Consider the following 26698-nt stretch of genomic DNA (forward strand, 5'->3'; position numbering starts at 1 on the left):
CACGTTGCCTTGGTGAATGGTCAACACACAGACGTGTCCCCTGGCATTTTAGCGTCCAGCAGTTTAGCAGCTAATTCAACTGCAGTGATGCTCCACTGGAGAGGTGAACACCTTAATGAGCTTTCATCTGAAGAACAACAGCAGCTTTTATCTGACGGGAGACCAACGCCTGAGCTACGGTGGCTAACAGTTAGCAAGTTTTAACCTACTCTCTCTCTGACACTTATGGCGCATTTCCACTAGCGCGCTTCGGCTCGGCTCGGCACGCTATTTGCGTGTTTCCACTAGCACGCAGTACCTGCAACCAGGTACACTTTTGGTATCACCTCAGCCCTGGTTCCAAGCGAGCCGAAGCGTTACTAAAACGTGACGTCAGCCGACTGCCTTCCACTGATTGGCCGATGAGTGTCGTCACTGGAAGCCGACGACCGACAACAGAAATGTTCCTGCTGAAGCCTGTTATTACCAGAGAATTTCTAATATTGAGACTGGCTCTGTTATTACGTGACTTTATTAAGTTTTAATATTTTTTCATGCGAGAAAGTAACTGTTTAGATCCCCATGTGCGGTTAATTTATCCAAACGACGGCTGTTTAGAAGTTTGCCCCGATGTTTTTCGGAGGAGAAAACGGCCGCTAATTAACTTACCCGATGGCTTTTACCACCGGCTGGTTAAACTGTGTGTGGCTGTAGCAGCAGTTTGTTTGTGTTTAGAAAGAAGAGCAGCACTGCCTTGGGGTCTGTACGCACAGGAAACACCACATTTACATCAATAAATAAATGTTTTACAATGAACCAGGCCGATCTCAGAGCTGGCCAGACTCTCCGGTAAGGCATATTGAACGGTTAAATGCCGTTAACGGGACGAGAGCAGTCAAAACGGCGGTTTAAAGCTAGCTACAGCGAGGGTAGGTTCACTTCCTGTTTACAAAGTAAAAGCACCAATTCTATCGTAATGGCTTTCCTTATGATAAAAGGCAACGGGTATTTTATTTTGTGAAAATAACCGGAAGTGCGTTGCTCACTACGGCTAGCTTTAGTGACGCCGACTTCGTTGAAACAAAATTGTAAACAGCTGGTATTTAGTCAGATTTTCAACACGTTGGGGATCATAACGACTACTTTCTCGCCTGAAAATGTTTCAAATGTTGCTAAAGTTATATATTTACAGAGTTTAGAGCGTTGCTCGGCGCCGTGTAAATGACGTCACGGCGGCACTAGTGATACTCAGTTGTAATGGAAACACAACCAAACCGAGCCGAGCCGTGCCGAGCCGAGCCGTGCTAGTGGAAACAGGGCTGTAAACTAACTTTTTGGCTCACCTGCCAAGGGGACCGGTAGATGAAAAAATCTACCGGCCAAGGACATTTTTTACCGGCCAAATAATAAGTTGCCTCTTTTCGTTACATATACATCAGTTTCAGCACTTTTCATTGAGATAACAGTATTTTATAGCAATACATGCTTAGAAAAGAAGCCAAAGCCAAATAAATTGTAATCTTATTGAATAATCAAAACATTCCAAATTGGGAAAACTAACAAACGAAACACTCCTTTTATTCTATTCTATTCTGTATTCTGTTACTCAGAGATGTTCACAAGTCTTTTTTTGCAAGTCCAAGTCAAGTCTCAAGTCTTTGAGGGGTGAGACTTCATCAAGTCTCAAGTCTTTGGTCAGGAGTCCAAGTCAAGTCTCAAGTCTCCAAAAAATAAAAGTCTCCTCTCTCTTCTGGTTGTAATGACCCTTCTGCTATCCAGTCTACTAAGAATAGGCTACTGCACAGTTAAATCTAAGAAATTCAAAGCATTTACTGTATTATTATCACTCCTTTATTAGCAAACAGTACCTACTGATTACTTGTTTATGATCACTTTAAATAGGCTGTTGCAATGCAATATGAAGAAAACACACAATGAAAGCTTTCCTTTAAAGAAAAACTGTATTCTGAGTCAAGAAAGAATCAAGGCTGCTCTGCCTCTCTGCATGTGTCTGACAGAAGAGCTGCTGTTATTTATTTTTTTTAATTAGCTCAGTCAACTCATGGGGGCGTGTCGACCCGTGCAGACTTCCATACGGGCCTTCAGTCATATTTTGCAGCAAAAAAACAACAACAACAACTTATCCTACAGTAGCCTGATATGTGCCAGACTAGCTATGCAGCAGTCCCCGTGAAGGAGGGCCAGACAACAAACGTTGTGCCTCACCTGTACGGACGGTGTGGCTATAGGCTATTAAAAAAAAAAAAAAAAAAGCCGGTTTACAGTCACCTGTCACTCACTCGCAGCTGACTGAGCTGTCAGAGGAGCTCTGCTGTCCCTCTCCCTTGTGTTTGGCTGCACTCTGGCACCAGCCAAAAATAATAATAATGATTGTTCACGAGTCTCAAAACACGAGTCCAAGTCAAGTCTGAAGTCTCTGTGTGTGCAACTCGAGTTCGAGTGGCAAACTGAGTCCTCATCTCTGGTCCATAGCTCCGTGAGCGCGAGAGAGATAGGCACGCACGCACACACACACACAGCTGCGGGGCAAAAGCGCTGTCAACCGGCGCGGAGTAATGCACGTCTGGTGTGAAAGGGAGGGCTCCGGCTCGGTGCGCGGCGCTTTGCAGCGCTTGCGCGGTGTCCGCGTGTGACACTGGCGTGAGGCTACAACTGTTTTCTACAGCGGGGTTGTCGGGGGAGCGACTTCAGTGCGACACAACATCAACAACACGGGATAAGCGGGACAAACATCTACCGGCCCCCGTGGCGTGTAGCCCTCCAAATTTAAAGCAGATATCAGTGGAATGTTTTTGTTAATATAAGTCCTAAATAGTCCTATTTTCCGTCAGCAATCACTTACATGAAGTATTTCAGCCTAAACACGTCTCTCCGTCACTCTGCTCTGCTGTAACCCGAGGAGAAAATTTTCCTTGTGGGATACAAGTGTTATCCAATGAGGAGAGAGAACGGCATGAAGGGCTGTGTGTGCAGCCAAGGGATGCGCGTGAATGTGGTGACGTAGCACGAGGACCAATTGATGCCTGACAAGGGCGGGGGCTGCTAACTCATGGTGCGTTCAAAGAAACTCGTACTTTGTGTTTTTCCTTCCTGTGAAGTCATACCAGTTCGATCTGGTACGAGTTCACGGGTCGGAAGTTACGAGTGGCCGTTATAGGGAACTTTCACAGACAACAGGATGGTAAAAACACGAGCTACGGGTTACCTGGAACGCTACCAAGTCGTAGTTGTGACTTGAAGCTGTAAGTTACGGTTTCAAAAGCCTGCCTTGAACGCAGCATTAGCCGAAACGGCCGTGAAGCTGATATCTGCTTTAAGTCGCCAGGGGAATATTTTAGTCGCATTTGGCGAGTGGCGACCGTTAGTTTACAGCCCTGAGTGGAAATGCGCCATTAGACACTTTTAGACACACACACACACACACACACACACACACACACACACACACACACACACACACACACACACACACACACACACACACAGCCCAGGTTGTGTGTCTTCTCTGTTGTAAACCTTGTAATAACAGCTTGTTGTGTACAGTTAACATCCTTGTTGCTCAGGTTTGAGTGTGGATTGTGTTAAAGGTTTGTTGTGTGATGTGAGCGGTGCTCCAATATGTGATCCTGTTATTGATCTGAGCTGTGTGTTAATAACAGCTGATGTCAGGACGGCATGGATTGTGGGGAAAAGGTGTTGCACATGTTTAAGACTTGGATCTGTGTAAACCATTGTGCATAAATCTGTTTATTGTGAGGTTGTTGTGTGATTAGCTGTCTGAGGTGCCGACCCCCCACAGCCCTGGTCTTGGTCTGTGAGCGCCTGCCTACCCTGTCCTACAGCCTCAGTGTGGATCAGTAGAATATCAGCCTCATGTCTGCAGCTCAGTATCAACACAACTTTCACATCACATTCATCTGAGCACAGAAATAAAACAGAGTCTGACCTCAGAGTCTCCAGTCTACAGTCTGGACTCTCCAGAAAACCACTCAGATCCTTCACTCCTGAATACTGCAGATAGTTTCCAGTCAGGTCCAGTTCTCTCAGGTGGGAGGGGTTGGACTTCAGAGCTGAGACCAGAGAAGAACAGCTGATCTCTGACAAACTGCAGTTGTACAATCTGAATAAAGAATAAAAGAAGAAGATGAAATGATTGATGATTGATCAGATGTGTCCTGATCAATGATCAGTGTGTAAATGAGTAGAGGGACTTTGTCCTTGTGTTGTTGTGGATCATCATCATGTGGCCTTCTACACACATCATCCACATGTCAGCACAGATTCATCAGCTGCTGCTGACCTCAGATCAGTCTGTCAATATACAATCTGTATCAAAGGCTCTTATTCTGAAGGAGCGTGCTCTTGTTGTGAAGGAGTGCCTCAGGAAGTGACGCAGTCACCACCAGTAAAGAAGTGAGAGCGCACAGGAAAAAGTCGAGCTGACAGAGTTTTTTTTCTCCTTTCCTCTTTTTTCCCCACCTGCGCTCACTGTGGACTTTATAGTATTTTTTTCGCCGGAAACACTGTCGTTTTTTGTTTGAAGAGTGTTATTGTGCCACTCCAAATGTTTAAGTAAATGAACAAAGTGAGTATCGTTTCATACTGTGTTATACTGTGTTTACTAGCACACTTAGCTAAATCTCGTGTGCTTTCTGCCGCCGGACGGTAATGGAGGTCCGTGGTGTTTACATTGTTCATGAATATACTGTGAACGCTGGTAGCCTAGTGTTGTGTGTGTGTCCAGCAAGCTAGCTGTCGGAACTCAACGTTGTTTGGGTCGTTAATTTGTCAGCTGTAGGCTGCCATGTGCGCCGAGTGTTGTCTTTTGTTTATACCCTGCTTCGCCAGGAGAGGGAGCTATTGACCACTAGTTAACCTATACCTGTGCTCCTGTTGATTTACATGCATTACTGTTGCATATGAAGAAAAGACACTTATATTTTCTGACTGTGTAAACATTTATTATTCCTTTATTATTTAAATACATTTATTATAATGGCTATGTGGTTTGTTACTATTTTGCAGAACTATACAACGACATTGAGTGCACAATAAATGCCACCATCAGCGAACCTGCAAGCCTCATTACTGTGTCCTGACCGGCACCTCATCTTGACCGCTGTAACAACCTTAAAAGAGCTAGCCCTACACCTTACCTCTGAAACACAATCAATATCTGATCAATACCTGTTGGACTAAACACTGACTACAACTCTCTGATTCAGGACTGAACTGGATCAAAGGTTAAAGGTCCAGACCTGATCCAGGACCACACGCACACACACGCACGCACGCACGCACACACACACACACACACACACACACGTGAATTAATTAATTATTGATCAGACTGAGTGAAATGAGCTGAAAGTGAAGAGTCATTGTCAGTGTGAGAGAAGAACAAGTGGAAACATGAGACAACAACTATTTCAAACGTCCTTCATTCATGACATCAAAGTCAATGATTCAAGTTCTGAGTGAAGATCAATCAGGTTCAATTGTGGATCAAAGATCTAAGATCTACAACAGTAACAGTCAATGAACTGACCTCAGAGTCTCCAGTCTACAGTCTGGACTCTCCAGAAAACCACTCAGACCCTTTACTCCTGAATCCTGCAGCTCGTTGTTGCTCAGGTCCAGGTGTCTCAGGTGGGAGGGGTTGAACTTCAGAGCTGAGCCCAGAGAAGAACAGCTGATCTCTGACAAACTGCAGCCCTCCAATCTGAATGAAGAATAGAATCAGTGAGTTGAGGACAAAGCTCCTTGTTGACAGCGTTCAGTGTCTCATCATCTGTTCAGAGCTGAAGAAACTTCAGAAAGAACAAGTTTAGAAAATCAAAGTCCAACAGCTGAAGCAACAGGAAGCAGGTTAAACAGTCACATAGAGAGAAAACAGCTCATTAATATTCATGAGAAGCTGCTGCTGCTTCAACACAGACGCAGTGACTCCGCCTCTTCACCTGTCAGCTCCACCTGTGGCTCCATCCATACAAACTCATGTTGTGCAGCCACATCGATCAGAGATTTACTGACCATGCTCAAGACAACAAACATGTGAGGCTGAACTCTGTTACCATGACAACTAACATGTAGAAAAACATGTTGAATGAAGCTCAGAGACAGAAAAACCTGAAACCTGCTTATTATGGGATGTTGTCTTTGAACGTTTCACTATAAACATCACATAGCCTCAGGAAAGAGGTGGAGCCAGCAGCTATTGATTATAGATCAGTTATTGTCTGATACATCACATGTGTTTCTGTAGTGGAGGTGAAACATGAAGAGAAACAGAGACTGGACTAAAAACCAGTGACGTGCAGTCAGGGCTTTGATTTATTCACTTCATCTAAAGTCGGATTCTTTTGGACTTTCAGATAACTTTACTACAAGTTCAATGTGTCAGAATTTGGTGATTTTCATGGTCTAATAAAAGCCAGTAAACAGAGCTAGCTTCTGTCCAGGCAGCAGCTGCACAAACTACTCAGCCATGTGTAGTATTACAGAGCAAAGGCCCAGAGCTGCTCTGCCTCTTCTGTCAGTACGGTGTGTATGTGGCTGTTTGCACATGTGCAGTAAGTTCCCACAGAGAGTTCACATGGAGGTGAAAAGGCACAACGCTACGCTGCCTCTTAACTTAACTGCACCATGTCTGAGCTGCACTTCTGTTCACATTGCCTTGGTGAATGGTCAACACACAGACGTGTCCCCTGGCTTTTTAGCCTCCAGCAGTTTAGCAGCTAATTCAACTGCAGTGATGCTCCACTGGAGAGGTGAACACCTTAATGAGCTTTCATCTGAAGAACAACAGCAGCTTTTATCTGACGGGAGACCAACACCTGAGCTATGGTGGCTAACAGTTAGCAAGTTTTAACCTACTCTCTCTGACACTTAGACACTTTTATACACACACACACACACACACACACACACACACACACACACACACACACACACACACACACACACACACACACACACACACACACACACACACACACACACAGAGCCCAGGTTGTGTGTCTTCTCTGTTGTAAACCTTGTAATAACAGCTTGTTGTGTACAATTAACATCCTTGTTGCTCAGGTCTGAGTGTGGATTTTGTTAAAGGTTTGTTGTGTGATGTGAGCGGTGCTCCAATATGTGATCCTGTTATTGATCTGAGTTGTGTGTTAATAACAGCTGATGTCAGGACGGCATGGATTGTGGGGAAAATGTGTTGCACATGTTTAAGACTCGGATCTGTGTGAACCATTGAGCATAAATGTGTTTGTTGTGAGGTTGTTGTGTGATGAGCTGTCTGAGGTGCCGACCCCCCACAGCCCTGGTCTTGGTCTGTGAGCGCCTGCCTACCCTGTCCTACAGCCTCAGTGTGGATCAGTAGAATATCAGCCTCATGTCTGCAGCTCAGTATCAACACAACTTTCACATCACATTCATCTGAGCACAGAAATAAAACAGAGTCTGACCTCAGCGTCTCCAGTCTACAGTCTGGACTCTCCAGAAAACCACTCAGATCCTTCACTCCTGAATCCTGCAGCTTGTTCTCACTCAGCTCCAGTTCTCTCAGGTGGGAGGGGTTGGACTTCAGAGCTGAGCCCAGAGAAGAACAGCTGATCTCTGACAAACTGCAGCCCTCCAATCTGAATAAAGAATAAAAGCAGTGAGTTGAGGACAAAGCTCCTTGTTGACAGCGTTCAGTGTCTCATCATCTGTTCAGAGCTGAAGAAGCTTCAGAAAGAACAAATCAAAGTCCAACAGCTGAAGCAACAGGAAGCAGGTTAAACAGTCACATAGAGAGAAAACAGATCACATGTGTTTCTGTAGTGGAGCTGAAACATGAAGAGAAACAGAGACTGGACTAAAAACCAGTGACGTGCAGTCAGGGCTTTGATTTATTCACTTCATCTAAAGTTGGATTCTTTTGGACTTTCAGATAACTTTACTACAAGTTCAATGTGTCAGAATTTGGTGATTTTCATGGTCTAATAAAAGCCAGTAAACAGAGCTAGCTTCTGTCCAGGCAGCAGCTGCACAAACCACTCAGCCATGTGTAGTATTACAGAGCAAAGGCCCAGAGCTGCTCTGCCTCTTCTGTCAGTACCAGTGTTGTGGGTAACGCGTTACAAAGTAACGCGTTAGAGTACTTTAATTACTTTTTTCGAGTAACGTGTAACGTAACGCGTTAGTTTCGTGAGTTGAGCAATCAGTAACTTAGTTATTTTTAAAAAAAAGTAATCCGTTACTTTTCGCCGGATAAGGAAAGGAAAATCCTGACTGCAGCCTGCTTTTTGTCAGACAGTACGGCTAGACTACTGTGCAACCTGCGGAGGTGTCAGCCGAGGTGCAGCGCTGTGATGCGTCTGTGCCCTGCTGACCTACGTTAACTGTGTGTGTGTGTGTGCGCGTGCGTTTCAATTCGCCGGCGAAAAGGACAAGAACATAACGGTAAAATGCACTCAGCGTTGGTGATAAGCTTCTATCGACCGCAAAAAAATCCACATCCAATTTAAGGGCCCATTTACATGGCCCAGCTCCATACGGACCTGCTTCACCAGCAGCAACAAGCAGCCCGGGCCGGCTCTCAGTGCTTGCTGCTTTCAGCAGCTCCCTCTCGGCGAGCAGCAGCTCAGTTCTCCCCCGGTCCAGCCCGGATCTCTACTCCATAGCTGCCGTAGCAGCAGTGTGATACCAGTACATTCAACCGCATTTTTTTTATTTACTTTTATTACACACAAGGCAGGAAGTTCACGTCTCGCCAGCCTCCCTCCTCTCCACACGTGAGTCCTCCGTTCAAACTGACAGACAGATCGAGCAGTGAAGCCGCTGAGAGGGATTCACGGCAACTCCTGAATTTTGATCAGTTCTGCGATCAAAAAAAAAAAAAAAACCCGCTATGTGGCATATTTCTGACTGTCTTCACTGTTATTGTTATCCTGTAGAGTTAATGTGGTTGGATGACTGATGTTATTCGTCAGGACTCGGTGCATTTAAAAGAGGCTGTGTGTCTGTCAGTTAAGTTGCAGCATGTGCGAGGCGCGCTGCAAAAGGCTTTTAATTTTTGGTAACGCAAGAGTACTCTAACGCGTTACTTTTATTCATAGGTAACGCAGTAACGTAACTGATTACTTTTAATTGATGGTAACGTTGTAACTTAATTAACTACTTTCAAAAGTAACTATACCCAACACTGGTCAGTACGGTGTGTATGTGGCTGTTTGCACATGTGCAGTAAGTTCCCACAGAGAGTTCACATGGAGGTGAAAAGGCACAACGCTACGCTGCCTCTTAACTTAACTGCACCATGTCTGAGCTGCACTTCTGTTCACATTGCCTTGGTGAATGGTCAACACACAGACGTTTCCCCTGGCATTTTAGCGTCCAGCAGTTTAGCAGCTAATTCAACTGCAGTGATGCTCCACTGGAGAGGTGAACACCTTAATGAGCTTTCATCTGAAGAACAACAGCAGCTTTTATCTGACGGGAGACCAACACCTGAGCTATGGTGGCTAACAGTTAGCAAGTTTTAACCTACTCTCTCTCTGACACTTAGACACTTTTATACACACACACACACACACACACACACACACACACACACACACACACACACACACACACACACACACACACACACACAGCGGGGCAGTCTGGGAAAAAGCCAAAGAGGGAGTCTCGTGGACTGATGGGGCGGCCGCCCCAAGGAGAAGTCAAGGGAGTTGACGATAGGAAGGACCCCCTCCACCTCAAGAGTGAATTATCGTTTTAGTTATTGTCTCGTCTAAACAAAAATTAACTGACAAAGCCGCGACCGCGCGGACCACACGGACCAAGCTACAGGTGGTGAGCGGGAAGCAGCCGGTAAGTCGAACATTGGGCAATATGGCAGCGAATCCCACCAGACTCCAGGTTTTCAGCAATAGAAATATGTGCACCTGTGTCATCCCTGTAGCCTAGACTCGTTAGAGCCCTAACCGTAAAACTTTACTTACCAGGGTGGTGTGTGGTTGCAACATATTTATGGGGGCTCGTCCGCGGATCCAAACCTTTTGTGAGTTAGTATATTTTGGATGGTATTACCATTAAACAATAGCATTAGTGGTAGGTCAGGGTTATTCTGTTTAGCTTAGTTTTGGCTCTGTTTTCGAAACGGGAAAAGGCGACCGAGTTGTTTTGAGCGGATCATCAAAAAGTGTATACAGCCAGGTTAGGTAGAAACAGAGGGGTATACACTTAGGCTCGGACCAGCCGAGGGAGTCTGGAACTTTTCATTAACAGAGTCAGTAGGGTTAGCGATAGCTCTAACCGTGGCGGGTACGCTTTGCTAAGTTCAGGACAGTGAACTGGGTTGAAGTGGCAGCATAGGTGGGTGCGTTCACCTGTGTGTCGGTTTTTTGTCTGGCTTAGTGGTGTTTTGGTAGCGGGGCGGGCGCAGCTCATCAGTAGCCGTATATTTTTTTTGGTATGGTTTTTTTCCTCTCGGACCCGTTGTAATGGCAATGGACGTGATTGATGGCGTGTTGGCAGGTGTGGACCAGACCCGAGAACAGTTCAGAAGGCTAAAGAAAGAGCAGCTGATAGCGTTAGCCGAGGAGGAAGATGTTTCTTTGGAGGATGGCATGAAAAAGCCGCAAATTGCAGCTCGGTTGATAACGGAGTTGGGGCTGGAGGAGATCTGGAGAGAGCAGAGACAGAGGGAACAGAGAGAGAGGGAAATGGCTGAGAAGAAGGAGATGCTACTGCGAGAATTCCAGGACAAGGAATAGGAAAGGAGGGCCCATAGAGAGAAGATGGCCAGGTTAGAGGTGGAGAAAACCTCAGTCGAAGGTCGGAAACCTGAACTGAGGTTTGATTTAAATCGAGCTCGCCCATTCATGCCTGTGTTTGAGGAAAGTGCTGTTGATGTTTTCTTTGAAATGTTTGAGAAAGTGGCTGCGCAGTGTGAGTGGCCAGAGGAAAAGTGGCTGTTGTTAGTACAGAGTGTTCTGACAGGGAAGGCCCAAAGAGTTGTGGCCAATCTGGACGTTAGAGTGGGGTTGGAATATGATACACTCAGGAAAGCTGTTTTGGAGGCCTGGAAGTATTCCAGAGACTTAGGCCGCGTTTAGACTGCAGGCATATCTGATTCAAATCTGATTCCTTCTCATATCCGATTTTTAGGGCTGACTGTCCACACTGTTTTTAGCAAGTGTCCAAATCGCATTTGGCTCTGTTCAGACTGGGCCACATTACTGACCCATCTGACAGGTTGCTGTAGCAACGACGTCGGAGCGGAGGCTCCGCCGTATGTGACAGGCGATGCCTCGCGGACGCGGCGGCTGCAGCACCGGCAGATCAGCTGCAGCACAGTGATCTGCCCGGTGCTGCAGCTGCACTACCCCGCTAGTTTAAACCTCAGCCCGCCTGGTGTGTCTGTGTGTACGTGTACGTGCACCAGAGACTGGTGTGTGTGTGCAGCCACAGAGACGGGAAACTCCAGCACCCCAGAGCTGGGAGCGCGACGTCGCCGTCACTCCTGTCGCCGACAACAAGGTAGTTTGCATAAAAGAAAAGTAACAAGAAGGAAATTTATATTTAACTGGAGCTCACGGGACCATACGGGACCTGTAACACAGTGACAGCGTCGCGGAGAGTGACGTCACGGACAGTCAGAACCGATCTGAGTGTTTGGAGCTGTTCAGACTGAGACGCATCTGTCCAAATGCGATCTGAAACTACCTCCTGGAGGTGGTTTCGATCCGTTTTGCAAAAATCGGATTTCATGTGATTTGGGACTGTTCAGATTTAAAAAGAGCCATCCAGTTCCAATCTGGATGGGCTAAAAATCGGATTTTGGCTGGCAGTCTGAACGCGGCCTTATAGAAGGCAGTTCAGACAACTCAGAAGACAGCCGGGTGATTCTTATTTGGATTTGTGGCGGCGACAGGAGGTGGTTTTTGACCGCTGAATCAAGGTATGTCAGGCTTTTGACTACCTGCAGCTTAGGGATCTGCTCCTCTTGGAGCAATTTAAGCTAAGTGTTCCTAAGGAGGTTGAAGTTTATTAGAATGAGCGTGATGTGTCAATGCCCCGGCGTGCAGCCGAGCTAGCAGACGGCTATGAGTTGGCTCATGGGGGTGCCTCAGCCATGGTCAGTAGGAGGAAGGGATTTGAGGACAGAGGAGAGGAGCGATCTCTGAGACAGAGTGAGGTAGGAAATTGGCGTTCCTATGTGACTGAAAGGAGTAGTATCCCACGTTCAGCTCCGCTGAGAGGGCCAGCTCAGGTCCCCAACCGGCAACAGAGCTCTTCTGGCAAGCTACGTTGTTTTTGGTGTCACGAGGTGGGTCACAAGAAAACTCAGTGCCCTCGTTTGGCTAACAGGTATGGTGCAGCTAAGACTGTAGGTATTATGTCTGTGGAGCAGAGGCCTGAGGAGGAGTTACGAGGTTATGAGGGATTTATTTCAGTGGGTTCCCTGTCTGACTCAAGTGAGGGATTGTCTGTGCCCATTACTATCCTGAGAGACACTGGGGCTAAGCAAACACTAATCAGAAAGGGGGTTGTTGACCTGCCCAGCTCCAGCTTCACAGGAGAGTTCACTGCGGTGCTAGGAGTAGAAGGTGGTTATGAGTGGCTACCGATACACCGCCTCTACTTTGGTCTGGGTTGGTGAGTGGATTTGTGCTGGTGGTGGAGGCACCAGACCTCCCATTTAAGACCATAGACTTTGTGATGGGTAATGATGTGGCCGGAGTTAAGGTTTCGCCTGAAGTGTCTGAATGTCCTGTTGATCCTCCTGAGACTAGGGAGTTAGAATCAGAGTTCCCTGAGGTTTTCACCGCCTGTGTGGTTACTCGTGCGCAGGCTAACAAGAGAGTGAAGGAGACTAATGTGCCTCCAGAGCTCGCGGATCCTATGTTGAGTGACCTCCCAGTGGCATGACAGTTCACCGTCGTCAGTTACAGCTGTTAAGGGGAACAGAGTGAACAATGTTAGGGGAGATCAGGGGCAGCAAGGAGTGGATCCCAGAGAAGGCACTAGTGAGGGGGCTGAGAGTGAGGAGCAAGTACTGAGAGTACAAACTGAGGAGGTCCCTCTGAACCGCGAGTCACTGGTGCGCAGGCAGCGGGAGGACCCTTCGTTAAAGCATGCACTAAGACTAGCAGTGACAGTAAAGGAAGCTAGAGAAGTGCCCAAGTGCTATTTCATTCGAGATGGTGTGCTTTGTAGGAAGTGGAGACCCCCTATTAGACCGGCAGATGCCCACAGGGCCACCCTGGAACAGGTGGTTTTGCCCCAGTGTTACAGACAGGAGGTGTTGAGGCTAGCTCATGAGTCCATGCTTGGTGGGCACCTGGGTTCTAAGAAAACCAAGGACAAAATTTGTCGTCATTTCTTTTGGCCTAGTATTCGGAAGGATGTGAAGAGATTCTGCCAGTGTTGCCATGCGTGTCAGATGGTGGGAAAGCCAGGGGTTGCAGTACCAGTAGCTCCTCTACAACCTCTACCTGTGGAGGAGGAACCATTTGCACACATAATGGTTGACTGTGTAGGGCCGTTGCCAAAGTCTAAGAGGGGAAATGAGTATCTGTTGACAATAATAGATGTGGCTACGAGATATCCTGAGGCCATTCCTTTACGTAGTATTAAAGTGAAAACAATTGTGGAACATCTGATTAAGTTTTTCTCTTGGGCTGGGCTGCCACGCTCCATTCAATCTGACCAAGGATCTAATTTTACGTCGCGGTTATACCAACAGGTCATAGCGGAGTTGCAGGTGTCCCCTAGATATTCTTCAGCCTATCATCCTCAGTCGCAGGGAGCCATAGAAAGGTTTCATGGAAGCACAGCGTTATAGCCTACTGAAACTGTGTAAACAATGTAATGTAATAATGCAGTTATCATGATATTATGTTCAGGAAGCTGGCGACAGTTTTACATGTAACTAAATGTGTTACAGAGGGTTTATTTTGTTTAATGTTTATAACTAGCGACCTTAGCTCGAAGGCTAAGCTAACTTGCTAATTTTCCTCCATAAAGCTGTGCCGAACGAGTGCTGTGCTTGACCGTGAGCTGACCAGTCATTTCTGTATCATTGTCCAGGTACATGTGTTTTTGTTTATATATTTATTTTTAATTAATGATGTACACAAATAAGGCCAGTATGCGAGGATTGAGCCCATGCTGTGCCGAACGAGTGCTGTGCTTGACCGTGAGCTGACCAGTCATTTCCGTATCATTGTCCAGGCAATAAAAGTCTGGTCCTGAAGCTAAGAGAGTGTCGGTCCTTCTTGCAAATAAACAACACAACGCAGACAACTGTTACATGAGCACCCCAGATAGAAGGTCGAAGACACGGCTGTGTCATGTGAATGTACTTAAGGCTTACAGGAGTCCTGTAGCGACAGTGTGCTGCGCCATGCCAGTTCAGACTGATGCTGGTGAGGCTGGAAACTGTGAAGATTTGTCAGTGAGCGGTCCGGAAGTGGTTAGTGCCAGGCTGTGCAATACTGAGGCTCGTGCAGTGTTGGACACAACGCATTTAACTGAGTCCCAGCGGCAGCAGATTCTCCATGTGGTTGACTCCTTTCCTAGTTTGTTCAGAGATGTACCGGGGAGGACTGATAAAGCGGTGCATGATGTGGATGTCGGGGGGGCGACTCCCATCAAGCAACACCCATACCGGTTTCCCCCTCATAAGAAGAAAGCAGTTGAGGATGAGGTGCGGTACAGGCTCCAAATTGGGGTGATTGAACCAGCAGAGGGTGCATGGAGTTCGCCTGTGGTGTTGGCTGCCCAGGAAGGCAGGGCAGACCGTTTTTGTGTTGACTTTAGAAAGAATGAAGCATATTGCAGCAAGAACAACGTCATTGCAGATGCCCTGTCCAGAGGCTGAGGAAAGGAGGATTTTGATGTTTTATGTGAGAGTTGAGTGAACCTAATTTGCAGGAAAATGTATATGTGAATGTCGTAAGGACAGGAGAAAAAAGAAGAAGAAAAAATAGAGAAAGGAATCTGTTATATGTTGTCCAGTGTGTGTTTTTCTTTTTTCTTTTTTTGTTTATGGAGGGTAGGAATGTTGGGGTCACTTCCGTAGGTTTGGGAAGGGGGGCTGCCATATTGTGTAATGTTTGATTGGTTGCCTGGTTACCTGGCCACTTAAGTCTGACGTGAGGGGAAGGAGCGGGGCAGTCTGGGAAAAAGCCAAAGAGGGAGTCTCGTGGACTGATGAGGTGGCCGCCCCGTGGAGAGGTAAAGGGAGTTGACGATAGGAAGGACCCCCTCCACCTCAAGAGTGAATTATCGTTTTAGTTATTGTCTCGTCTAAACAAAAATGAACTGACAAAGCCGCGACCGCGTGACGACGGAAGGAGGTCGACACAAGCAGGAGGCTGGAGCTGGTGGCCGGCCCGGTGCCACTCAAGCAGAACTCCGGCCTGCCAGGAAGGCCACGCGGACCAAGCTACAGGTGAGCGGGAAGCAGCCGGTAAGTCGAACATTGGGCAATATGGCAGCGAATCCCACCAGACTCCAGGTTTTCAGCAAGAGAAATATGTGCACCTGTGTCATCCCTGTAGCCTAGACTCGTTAGAGCCCTAACCGTAAAACTTCACTTACCAGGGTGGCGTGTGGTTGCGACACTTGGATCTGTGTAAACCATTGTGCATAAATCTGTTTGTTGTGAGGTTGCTGTGTGATGAGCTGTCTGAGGTGCCGACCCCCCCACAGCCCTGGTCTTGGTCTGTGAGCGCCTGCCTACCCTGTCCTACAGCCTCAGTGTGGATCAGTAGAATATCAGCCTCATGTCTGCAGCTCAGTATCAATACAACTTTCACATCACATTCATCTGATCACAGAAATAAAACAGAGTCTGACCTCAGAGTCTCCAGTCTACAGTCTGGACTCTCCAGAAAACCACTCAGATCCTTCACTACTGAATCCTGCAGGTTGTTGTTGCTCAGGTGCAGGTGTCTCAGGTGGGAGGGGTTGGACTTCAGAGCTAATACCAGAGAAGAACAGCTGATCTCTGACAAACTGCAGTTCCTCAATCTGAATGAAGAAAAAAAGAAGAAGATGAAATTATTGATCAGATGTGTCCTGATCAATGATCAGTGTGAAAATGAGTAGAGGGACTTTGTCCTTGTGTTGTTGTGGATCATCATCATGTGGCCTTCTACCCACATCATCCACATGTCAGCACAGATTCATCAGCTGCTGCTGACTTCAGATCAGTCTGTCAATATACAATCAATATCTGATCAATACCTGTTGTACAAAACATTGACTACAACTCTCTGATTCAGGACTGAACTGGATCAAAGGACCAGACCTGATCCAGGACCACACACACACACACACACACACACACACACACACACACACACACACACACACACACACACACACACACACACACACACACACACACACACACACACACAAACACACACACACACACACACACACACACACACACACACACACACACACACACACACCTGCAGTGATCGGATCATTGATTATTGATCAGAGTAGAATGAGTTGAAAGTGAAGAGTCATTGTCAGTGTGAGAGAAGAACAACTGGAAACATGAGACAACAACTATTTCAAACGTCTTTCATTCATGACATCAAAGTCAATGATTCAAGTTCTGAGAGAGAAGAAAAGCTGATCTCTGACAAACTGCACCACTTCAATCTGAATAAAGAATAAAAGCAGTGAGTTGAGGACAAAGCTCCTTGTTGACAGCGTTCAGTGTCTCATCATCTGTTCAGAGCTGAAGAAGCTTCAGCTCCAGAGGCTGTGGACACAGTCACAGTGGCTCAGGAGAAACTGTCCACTGTCTGAAGCTGACCTCTGACCCCTCAGTGACAGTGGAGTCATGTGACCAGAGGCTGCTTCACAGACACTGTGGACAGGAAGTAAACTCCTTTAATGTCATGTGACCATGAGCTGAAGCTTCCTTCCTGTGGAGCCCAGTGTTGATATTCATGAGCCTCAGTGTCTCCACAGTGGGATCATCAAACCAACACTGTTCTCTGAGCTGCAGGACTTTAACCTGACCTCTCACACTGGGAAGCTGCTTTGACCTTTGACCCTGAACCAAGCAAAGAGGGAAAACTCAGATCTACATCACATCTGCTCAGCTTCAGCTACAGTGGCTGATCCAGCTGTTCTGTTAGCAGCTTCATCTGAGAGCAGCTCATCATCATCATCATCATCATCATCATCATCATCATCATCATCATCATCATCATCATCATCATCATCATCATCACCACACTGACCTCTGAGTGACCTCTGACCCTTCACCTTCTACCAGCTGCAGTAACATGGAGTCACAACCAGTCGCTGCTTCAAACTGAACTTCACACATTTGAACTGAACACAGACAAAAGTCCAACAGGTCCAGTCAGTGAACTCACCTCAGAGTCTCCAGTCTACAGTTTGGACTCTCCAGTCCAGCACAAAGAACCTTCACTGATGAACCACTCAGGTTGTTTTTACTCAGGTCCAGTTCTGTCAGGTGGGAGGGGTTGGACTTCAGAGCTGAGGCCACGACTCCACAGTGACTCTCTGAGAGTTTACAATCACCAAGTCTGTGAAGAGAGAAAATATCAAATGTGTCAGAATCAAATCAGATGAAAGCTGCAGTAAAAACACAGTTGATGCATCTGATGACAGGACGTGATGATGTGATGAACATCTGAGCTTCAGCTCATCTTCTCTGACTGAGTTTGTCAGGACACAATGATCCTCATCACTCTCACAGGATGGACGGGACCCTGAAGCAAAGCCTGCTCACTCTATATTATCCCTGACATAATGTTTTAAAAGTCAAACTAAGAATAATGAGAAAAACTATGTTTATGTGAACAAGTGATCTCAACTATGGATCAATAATTATTGTTTGTTTGTTTAACCTTTATTTAGATCTCGAAAGCCATTGAGGGTAAACCCTCATTTCCAATGACGTCGAGAGCACATCAAATCAACAGCAATCATATAACAAATACAGTGATCATAAAAATACATCAACAGCAATACGATCAGACATTATCAACAATTTTTTAGGTTTTTTTAAAACAATTGCATTCAAAAGTATGCATATTTATGATCATGTTTTTAAACTGGCCTGGGGTAACAAATGAATTCATTTTCAGAGATCGTTGAAGAGAGTTCCAGGTATGAGCAGCAGAAAAACTGAATGCAGTTCTACCAAAAGCTGAATCCGTCCGAGGAACCTGGAGTGTTAGATAATCATTTGAACGAGTTGAATAAATTTGAGATGGCCAGTTCAATAAATTACTAAGATATGTTGGTGTTATATTGATCATGTCTGGACTCACTCAGCCTTCTTGCAGTTCCTCACAGCTGGGATCAGTCTCTGTCGTCCCTGAGTTGACGTGTTGTACTTCTTCAGGTCCAACTCATCCAGAACCTGCTCTGACATCAGGAGCATGTAGGCCAGAGCTGAACACTGGATCCCAGAGAGTTTCTCCTCTGATCTATTCTCTGACTTGAGGAACTGTTGGATCTGCTGATGAACTGACTGGTCCTTCATCTCCGTCAAACAGTGGAAGATGTTGATGCTTCTGTCAGGAGAGATGTAATCAGTCTCCATCTCCTTCAGGTTGTTGATGGTTCTCTGGGTGGTTCCTGGACTGTTGTCAGTCTGACCCAGCAGACCTCCTAACAGCCTCTGGTTGGACTCCAGAGAGAGGCCATGAAGGAAGCGAACAAACAAGTCCAGGTGACCGTTTCTACTGCGGAGGGATTTCTGCATGACTATCCACAGGAAGTTAACCAGGGTTAAATCAACATCTTGTTCTTCCAGGAACTCTTTGAGGACCTGTGTATTCCTGTTGGTGAAACAGTGGAACATGTAGACTGCAGCCAGAAACTCCTGAACACTCAGATGAACAAAGCTGTAGACTGTTTTCTGGAAGATCACACTCTCTCTTTTGAAGATCTCAGTACAGAGTCCTGAGTTCACCAAGGCCTCTGTGACATCCAGACCACACTGCTCCAGGTCTTCTTGGTAGAACATGATGTTTCCTTCCTCCAGCTGTTCAAACGCCAGCCTCCCCAGCTTCAGAAGAACTTCCCTGTCGGCCTCTGTCAGCTCCTGTGGACTCGTCTCATGTCCTTCACCATACTTGTTCTTCTTCCTCTTTGTCTGGACCAGCAGGAAGTGTGAGAAGAGGTCAGTCGTGGTCTTGGGCAGCTCTCCTCTCTGGTCTGTGGTCAACATGTGCTCCAGAACTGTAGCACTGATCCAGCAGAAGACTGGGACTTGACACATGATGTGGAGGGTCCTGGACGTCTTGATGTGTGAGCTGATTCTTCTGGACAGATCTTCATCACTGGACCTCCTCCTGAAGTACTCCTCCATCTGGGCGTCAGTGAAGCCTCGGACCTCTGTTACCCTGTCAACACATGTAGGAGGGATCTGATTGGCTGCTGCAGGTCTGGAGGTGATCCAGACCAGAGCCGAGGGAAGCAGATTCCCCTGGATGAGGTTTGTCAGCAGCACGTTGACTGATGACGTCTGTGTGACATCAGACACAACTTCCCTGTTGTTGAAGTCCAGTGACAGTCGGCTTTCATCCAGGCCGTCAAAGATGAAGAGAAGTTTACAGACAGCCAGCTGCTCTGCTGTGACCTTCTGTAATGTTGGATGGAAAACATGGAGCAGCCTGAGAAGACTCAACCGCTGATCTCTGATCAGGTTCAGCTCCCTGAATGAAAGCAGAATCAGCAGACTGACATCTTGGTTCTCCAAGCCCTCGGCCCAGTCCAGAGTGAACTTCTGCACCGAGAAGGTTTTTCCAACGCCAGCGACACCGTTGGTCAGAACCACTCTGATGGGTTTCTGTTGGACAGGTGAGACCGTAGAGACGTCCTCTCTCTGTTGGACAGGTGAGACCGTTGAGACGTCCTCTCTCTGTTGGACAGGTGAGACAGGTGAGACTGTAGAGACGTCCTCTCTCTGTTGGACAGGTGAGACCGTAGAGCCGTCCTCTCTCTGCTGGACAGGTGAGACCGTAGAGACGTCCTCTCTCTGTTGGACAGGTAAGTCTTTAAAGATGTCGTTGCACTTGATTGGAGTGTCATGGAGGGTCTTCTTCTTGGACGTTGTCTCCAGCTGTCTCACCTCATGTTGGGTATTAACCCCTTCACTCTGTCCCTCTGTGATGTAGAGCTCAGTGTAGATCCTGTTGAGGAGGGTTCCACTTCCTGTTCCCTCAGTTCCTTCAGTCACTTGTTCACATCTGCTCCTCAGACTGATCTTATGTTGATCTAAAACCTCCTGCAGACCACGATCTGCTGAGAGAGAAGAGACAGAGTCAGACTGAAGACAGAGAGTCTGACAATCTGATCAGATTATTTTCATCAGCTACAGAAAAACTACAGACAACAAAGAGAAGGTTTGAATCCTCATCTTAAATGTCAGTGCTGTGTGATGGAACAATGACTCTGGAGAAAACAACAGGTCCTGGTTTAACAAATGACCACATCAGCAGACAGATGTTCAGTCTCACTTTGTACACAGCTGCTCTGATTGGCTGTCTGCCGCTCACCTCTGGTTCTGGGTCTTTGTCCACACTGGGGACAGGAGGGGGGTCCTGAAGAACCAGACTGGTCCCAGTCTGAGGTGAAGCACTGTCTGCAGAACCAGTGTCCACAGCTGGTGGAGACTGGATCCTTCAGGACGTCCTGACAGAGACCACAGCAGGACAGCTGCTGGTCCACAGAGACACCACTCCTCCTCCTCCTGTCAAGACATTTCTGGATCAACAACATGTCACAGCTCCACATCTGAGCTCCGATTGGTTAACCTCCTCAAGGGGGCGGGGCTTCAGTAACCAGAGGAGCAGAGAGGCAAGGCAAGGCAAGGCAATTTTATTTGTATAGCCTGTTTTTACAAACAGTTTGTCTCAAAGGGCTTTACATGGCATCGTAACAACATCCTCTGTCCTTAGACCCTCCTATCGACTGAGGAAAAACTCCATGGAAAGTCCTTTTAACAGGGAAAAATCGGAGAAACCTCAGGGTGAGCAACAGAGGAGGCATCCCTCACCCAGGACGGACAGACGAGAGAGAGAAAGTAGAGAAAGACGGTTGTAGAGAGACGAGCTGAATGAAGACCTGGTCCTGAAATGGTCTGGTTTATGTCTCTGTTTATATGTTGACCTTAAATCTGGACTCTAAAACAAACTCCCTGTTAGTTTGAGTCTCTTCAGTTCTGCGTCGTCTTGTCTGGATTTTACTCCAAATGTGTGAAATGATTGAGAAGCTGTTGGTGGTGTTTACCTCTTGTATATGTTTGATGTTGGTTCTGGACTGAGTCCTATCAGCTCTTCAACTAATGAGCTCCTCATCCAGACGCTGCTGTGTGGCTCTAATCAACCTGTGTTGGAGCTCTGATCCAGTGTGAGGAGACTGAAGCTGACAACAGAAGCTTCAGCAGCTCCACCTGAGCTTCACTACATGTTGTGGAGAAGCTCAGACAGTCACAGACAGGAAACAGGAAACACTGTTCACTCCTGTCTGGTTCCTGACTTTTCAAAATAAAAGTCTGTGTGTATCAGCTGCTTTAATCTCTACTGTGTCTTCAGTTTAAAGGCTCAGACGTGTGGATCATTAAAGTGTTGGTGCAGCAACGTTCACACTGACTGAGGCCGATGGCACAGGAACATGAGGACGCTGTGCTTCATCAGTCTGATGGACAGAGTGTGTGTGCATGTTTCTGTCTCTGAGGTTTGTTGTGAACCTTCAGAGTCTGATGGATCTGGTTCCTGGTTTCTCTCTGTTTCCTTCACATGAGTCTAATGACTGAATCATCTTCAGCTCAGTTTACAGTAGAAACCGTCTCTTACCGTGACTCTGAAGGTCCAGGTCCAGGTCCAGGTGCAGGTCTGAACTCAATAGGTTGTCCCATGGACCAGTCACTCTTCATGGACAGACAGATGGATCCTGGAGACTCTGCTCTCAGTCTGTGGTTCTGACCTCTGCAAACACAAACATGTTTTTATTCACATCACATTGATCTCTGATCAGTTCTCTGATCACAGAATTATTGTTAATGGTAAGTTAGGATGTTACCAAATACATTTGGAAATCAATCAGTCCACCGTAAATGTCAGTATGAACTGAGCATGTCTATTCTTTTGGAGCTTTCTACACTTCAGACACTTTAGTGATGATCAGATCTTCAGTCCACCTTTGTGTTTCAGTGAGTCATGTGAACTGTGAATATTTGATTTCATCACTTCCTGAATAAAAGTTTCAGAGTGTTGATCGATGGCTGCAGCTGATCATGACAGCAATAAAGTTCACAGTGTAGAACAAACAACTGAATAATTAAGTTCAGGAGAGACGGTCCTCGTTCTCAGGGTTTATCACAGCAGGTTTCTGATATTTGGTCAAGACTAAATATTTGCTCTGTCCTGCTCTTCCTCCACACCGTCTGTCTTTTTCTGGACTCCACTGATTCCTACTGAAGAAGCTTTTCTTTAGAAACACAGCAGCACAGAGACGTAGAGTTACATTTACAAGGAGGTTCAGTGATTCCCTCCAACAGCTGCTCACTATAAAACCATTTCCTCTCTGTACAACAAAGACCTTTAATCAGAGACATCGGGACATCACTGGCAGGTTCATCAGCTGATAAGAAGTTCTGTCTCTACAGGAAGTGACCTCAACTGCAACAGTTCAATCAGTTCACAGCTTGGTAACAGGTCTCTTACTTTTGGTCTGATGGTCCAGGTCTAGGTCCAGGACCAGGTCCAGGTCTGAATTCTGGAAGATGTCCCACGGACCGGTCACTCCTCACAGACCAGCAACTGGGTCCTGGTCCAGTTTCAGGACTGAATTCTGGAAGATGTCCAATGGACCGGTCACTCCTCACAGACCAGCAGGTGGGTCCGGGTCCAGGTCCAGGACTGAATTCTGGAAGATGTCCCATGGACCGGTCACTCCTCACAGACCAGCAACTGGGTCCTGGTCCAGTTTCAGGACTGAATTCTGGAAGATGTCCCATGGACCGGTCACTCCTCACAGACCAGCAGGTGGGTCCGGGTCCAGGTCCAGGACTGAATTCTGGAAGATGTCCCATGGACCGGTCACTCCCCACAGACCAGCAACTGGGTCCGGGTCCAGGTCCAGGTCCAGATCTGAACCACCAAGGTTCTCCTTTGGACCGGTCACTCTTCATGGACAGACAGGTGGATCCTGGAGACTCTGCTCTCAGTCTGTGGTTCTGACCTCTGCAAACACAAACATGTTTTTATTCACTGACCAGTTCTCTGATCACAGATGCATTGTGGGAAGGCTACAGTGACGTCAGCGTCCAGCACCACACACTGTAGTGAAAGATGGATTGTCCTGATTACATTTTTAACATCAAACACATAGTACAATGCAGCAGACACGTGCACAGTGCGCACGCATAGTGACACTGTAGGACACAACACCACAACAGACCAACACGTGACACAACCTCCTGTGTAGCCTCCATCTGTGTGGAGCCCAAAGCCACACACTGTCTCCATTTGGGTGGCGGTTTAGCTCCGACTGTGGGATCAAACCATGGCCCACTGCTCTGTCTCCAGATCCCAGAGCAGCTGGAGACCCCAGATCACAAGATCACAGAGAACTACCAGCTGACCTGACGACAGCCGTGTAGAAAGTGAGACTGAAATGTTATGGCAACAACAGGTCACTTTGCCTTTCTGAGGTTGATCTGCTGTTGTTGTTCTTGTGGAGCAGATGTGTTGGATCATAAAATGATGCAGTTTTCCACCTCCACTATTATTTTATTCTTCCTCCATGACGTCATGTCAGCTTCAGGACTCTGACTGACTGCTGACTCATGGTCTGTGCTGGCGGGTCTGACTAATGTTGACAAAATGCTGATTTGAAAGTCTAGATTTTGTCCATTGTTCTATTTTGACATTCATGGGATACTCAGTGCTTTTGACTCCGAGTGATCTAATCGATGAGGACTGATGCATGCTGACTGCCTGATATTCTTAATTTGCATGTTTGGTATTGAAGTAATTAAAAAGAAACTAAACATAATCCAGTATGTTACTTTAATTATGTGATTACATTATTTTAACATGTAATTTGTAATTATACTGGATTACATTTTTATGGTAACTCTTCCAACCCTGCACACAGGTCTGTATCTGGTTTCTTACCGTGACACTGGAGGTCCAGGTCCAGGTCCAGGTCCAGGTCCAGGTCTAAAGACTGGAGGCTTTCCTTTGGACCAGTCATTCTTCAGAGACTTTGATCTGTCCTCCTGTTTCTCCACATTACCACTCATCTTCAGGACTTCAGTCAGTCTGAGAGGGAAACCAGTAATACACACACACACACACACACACACACACACACACACACACACATAGAATCAAGACACACCAAAATCCACAGAGGACAAACTATAACCACTTCCTTGTCTGATCCAGTCGTTGACCTCCACCACTCATAGTACTTTGACCATAGATATAAACACGTAGAAGCCTCTGATGTTGCCGCCCAAGATACAGACTTGTAATTCACTGTCTGTAGGTTTAGACCAGCGCTCTTAGTGACGTCTGCAGCTTGTGCAGAACGCTGCTGCTCGTCTTTTGACAGGCACAAAGAAACAGGAGCACATGAGCCCAGTTCTGGCCTCTCTGCACTGGCTTCCTGTCCGGTTTGAACGGTATGGCCCCTGTGTACTTAGCAGAACTCATACATGTTCACAGACCAATCAGAGCTCTGAGATCTGCAAATGAAATACATCTGGATGTGCCTCAAAGCAGGCTGAAAACTAGAGGCGATGGAGCGTTGGCAGTGGTTGAACCTGAGCTGTGGAACAGTTTACCACAGCATATCCAGTCGTCAGAGATTTTTAAGTCCTCTCTCAAAACCCATTTTTTTCTCCCAGGCTTTCAGACCTGTGTGAGACGAAGTTGTTTGGTTTGCTGAATGTATGTGTCATTGCCTAAATGGTCTTTTGAAATGTACCATTGTATTTTATTGTTATTTATTTTATGTAAAGCACCTTGGTCAACTAAGGTTGTCTATAAGGTGCTCTATAAATAAACATGACCTTGACCTTGACCTTGAGGGGGAAGCCATGTCTACTTACTGCATTAGTCAACAGAGGCAGAGGTCTATCAACCATTAAAATCACCATCACTCACTGAATATTCAACCGATTCTCAAGCCGTTTGGTTGATTATAAATGTGGGACATATATTTATGATACAACATAAATTGTTTTTTTTTTATATGACGTATGTACGGACTACGTCTGACTCTTCTTCCCTCTACAGTCCACACAGACAAACTGACTCTCACACTCTGACACAACAATAACAACAAAAACAATAATAATGTTAATAATAAAGTTGTTTTGACACTCACTCGTCTCAGACTTCAGTTTCTCTCCTTCTGCTCCGTTCACTCTAAAATGGCGTCTGAACACCTTTACCTCCTCCCTCTGTTCTGCAGTTACAATCATTTATTGTTCAGTTTAAAGTTCATCTCATGGACTTTAAACTAATAGAGTTGTTGACCTCCACCACTCATAGTACTTTGACTTTAGATATGAACACGTAGAAGCTGCCTCTGACGCTGCTGTCCATTGGAACAATGCATCAACACGGCCGCCATCTTGGGCAGGGGGAAGCCGTGTCTACTTACTGCATTAGTCTACAGAGGCAGAGGTCTATCAACCATTAAAATCACCATAACTCACTGAATATTCAACTGATTTTCAAGACGTTTGGTGTATTATAAATGTCAGACATATACAGTATTTATGATACATCATAGATTGATATTTTTTAATATATTTTTTATATTTATCATACATACACTTACATACTCAGACACACACACACATGCATACATAGACTGAAATTTGTTCTACAAGGGTCTGACCGGGTCTGACTGCTTGTCAGACTTATGTCTATGGTCAGAAACACCTGACCAAGATGGCGGCCGTGTTGACAAGCCTGAATGCAGCATCTACGTGTATATATCTATGACTTTGACATTAAATCCATGTTTATCCAGTCACCGTGACCTTTGACCTTTGATGTTTGTTCTGAGTTTGAAGAAGTTGTGTGGAGGTGAATCTGAGACAATGTGCTGACGTATGTACGGACTACGTCTGACTCTTCTTCCCTCCACAGTCCACACAAACACACTGACTCTCACACTCTGACACAACAACAACCCAATAATAATAATAATAATAATAATAATAATAATAATAATAATAATAATAATAATAATAATAATAATAATGTTGTGTTGACACTCACTCGTCTCAGACTTCAGTTTTTCTCCTTCTGCTCCGTTCACTCTAAAATGGCGTCTGAACACCTTCACCTCCTCCCTCTGCTCTGCAGTTACAATCATTTATTGTTCAGTTTAAAGTTCATCTCATGGACTTTAAACAAAATTGAACAATAAATTATAATGAGGAAGTCCCTTTCTACAGTAGAGTGGCGCCATCTGCTGGGTAACTCCTGGTATTACACCTGTATGGACAGGTGAACTCTGACACCATGAATAAACAGTGAGCTGAGATCCAGCTGTGGTAGAAGAGCTGCTGAGAGATTTAAAGACACTCCACTACAAGTTACAGCTCAGTCTGTTCTCTGTCTTATTCATCACACATGTTGTCATCAACTTTGTGTCTCAGTGT

General features: G+C 46.1%; 2 protein-coding genes across 2 annotated transcripts in view; both read right to left on the bottom strand.

The window, feature by feature from the left end:
* Positions 1–26372, bottom strand: part of LOC310987237 (uncharacterized protein) — a gene marked incomplete at its 3' end in the record, with an annotated part of 54448 nt that extends 28076 nt beyond the window's left edge. Inside the window, exon 1 of the mRNA XM_083973427.1 lies at positions 26313–26372. The remainder of the gene's footprint in view (positions 1–26312) is intronic.
* LOC310987961 (uncharacterized protein) overlaps positions 1–26698 on the bottom strand; it is a gene marked incomplete at its 3' end in the record, with an annotated part of 132801 nt that overhangs the window by 31920 nt on the left and 74183 nt on the right. Inside the window, exons 12-17 of the mRNA XM_083974430.1 lie at positions 23049–23194; positions 22723–22811; positions 20526–20745; positions 20045–20310; positions 18330–19855; positions 17406–17579 (exon numbers count right to left, since the gene is read on the bottom strand). Of these exons, the coding sequence (XP_083830556.1) occupies positions 17406–17579; positions 18330–19855; positions 20045–20310; positions 20526–20745; positions 22723–22811; positions 23049–23194 (2421 nt within the window). The remainder of the gene's footprint in view (positions 1–17405; positions 17580–18329; positions 19856–20044; positions 20311–20525; positions 20746–22722; positions 22812–23048; positions 23195–26698) is intronic.

The sequence above is a fragment of the Trachurus trachurus genome (genome assembly GCF_905171665.1).
Source record: "Trachurus trachurus genome assembly, chromosome: 6".
Taxonomy (NCBI): Eukaryota; Metazoa; Chordata; class Actinopteri; order Carangiformes; family Carangidae; genus Trachurus; species Trachurus trachurus.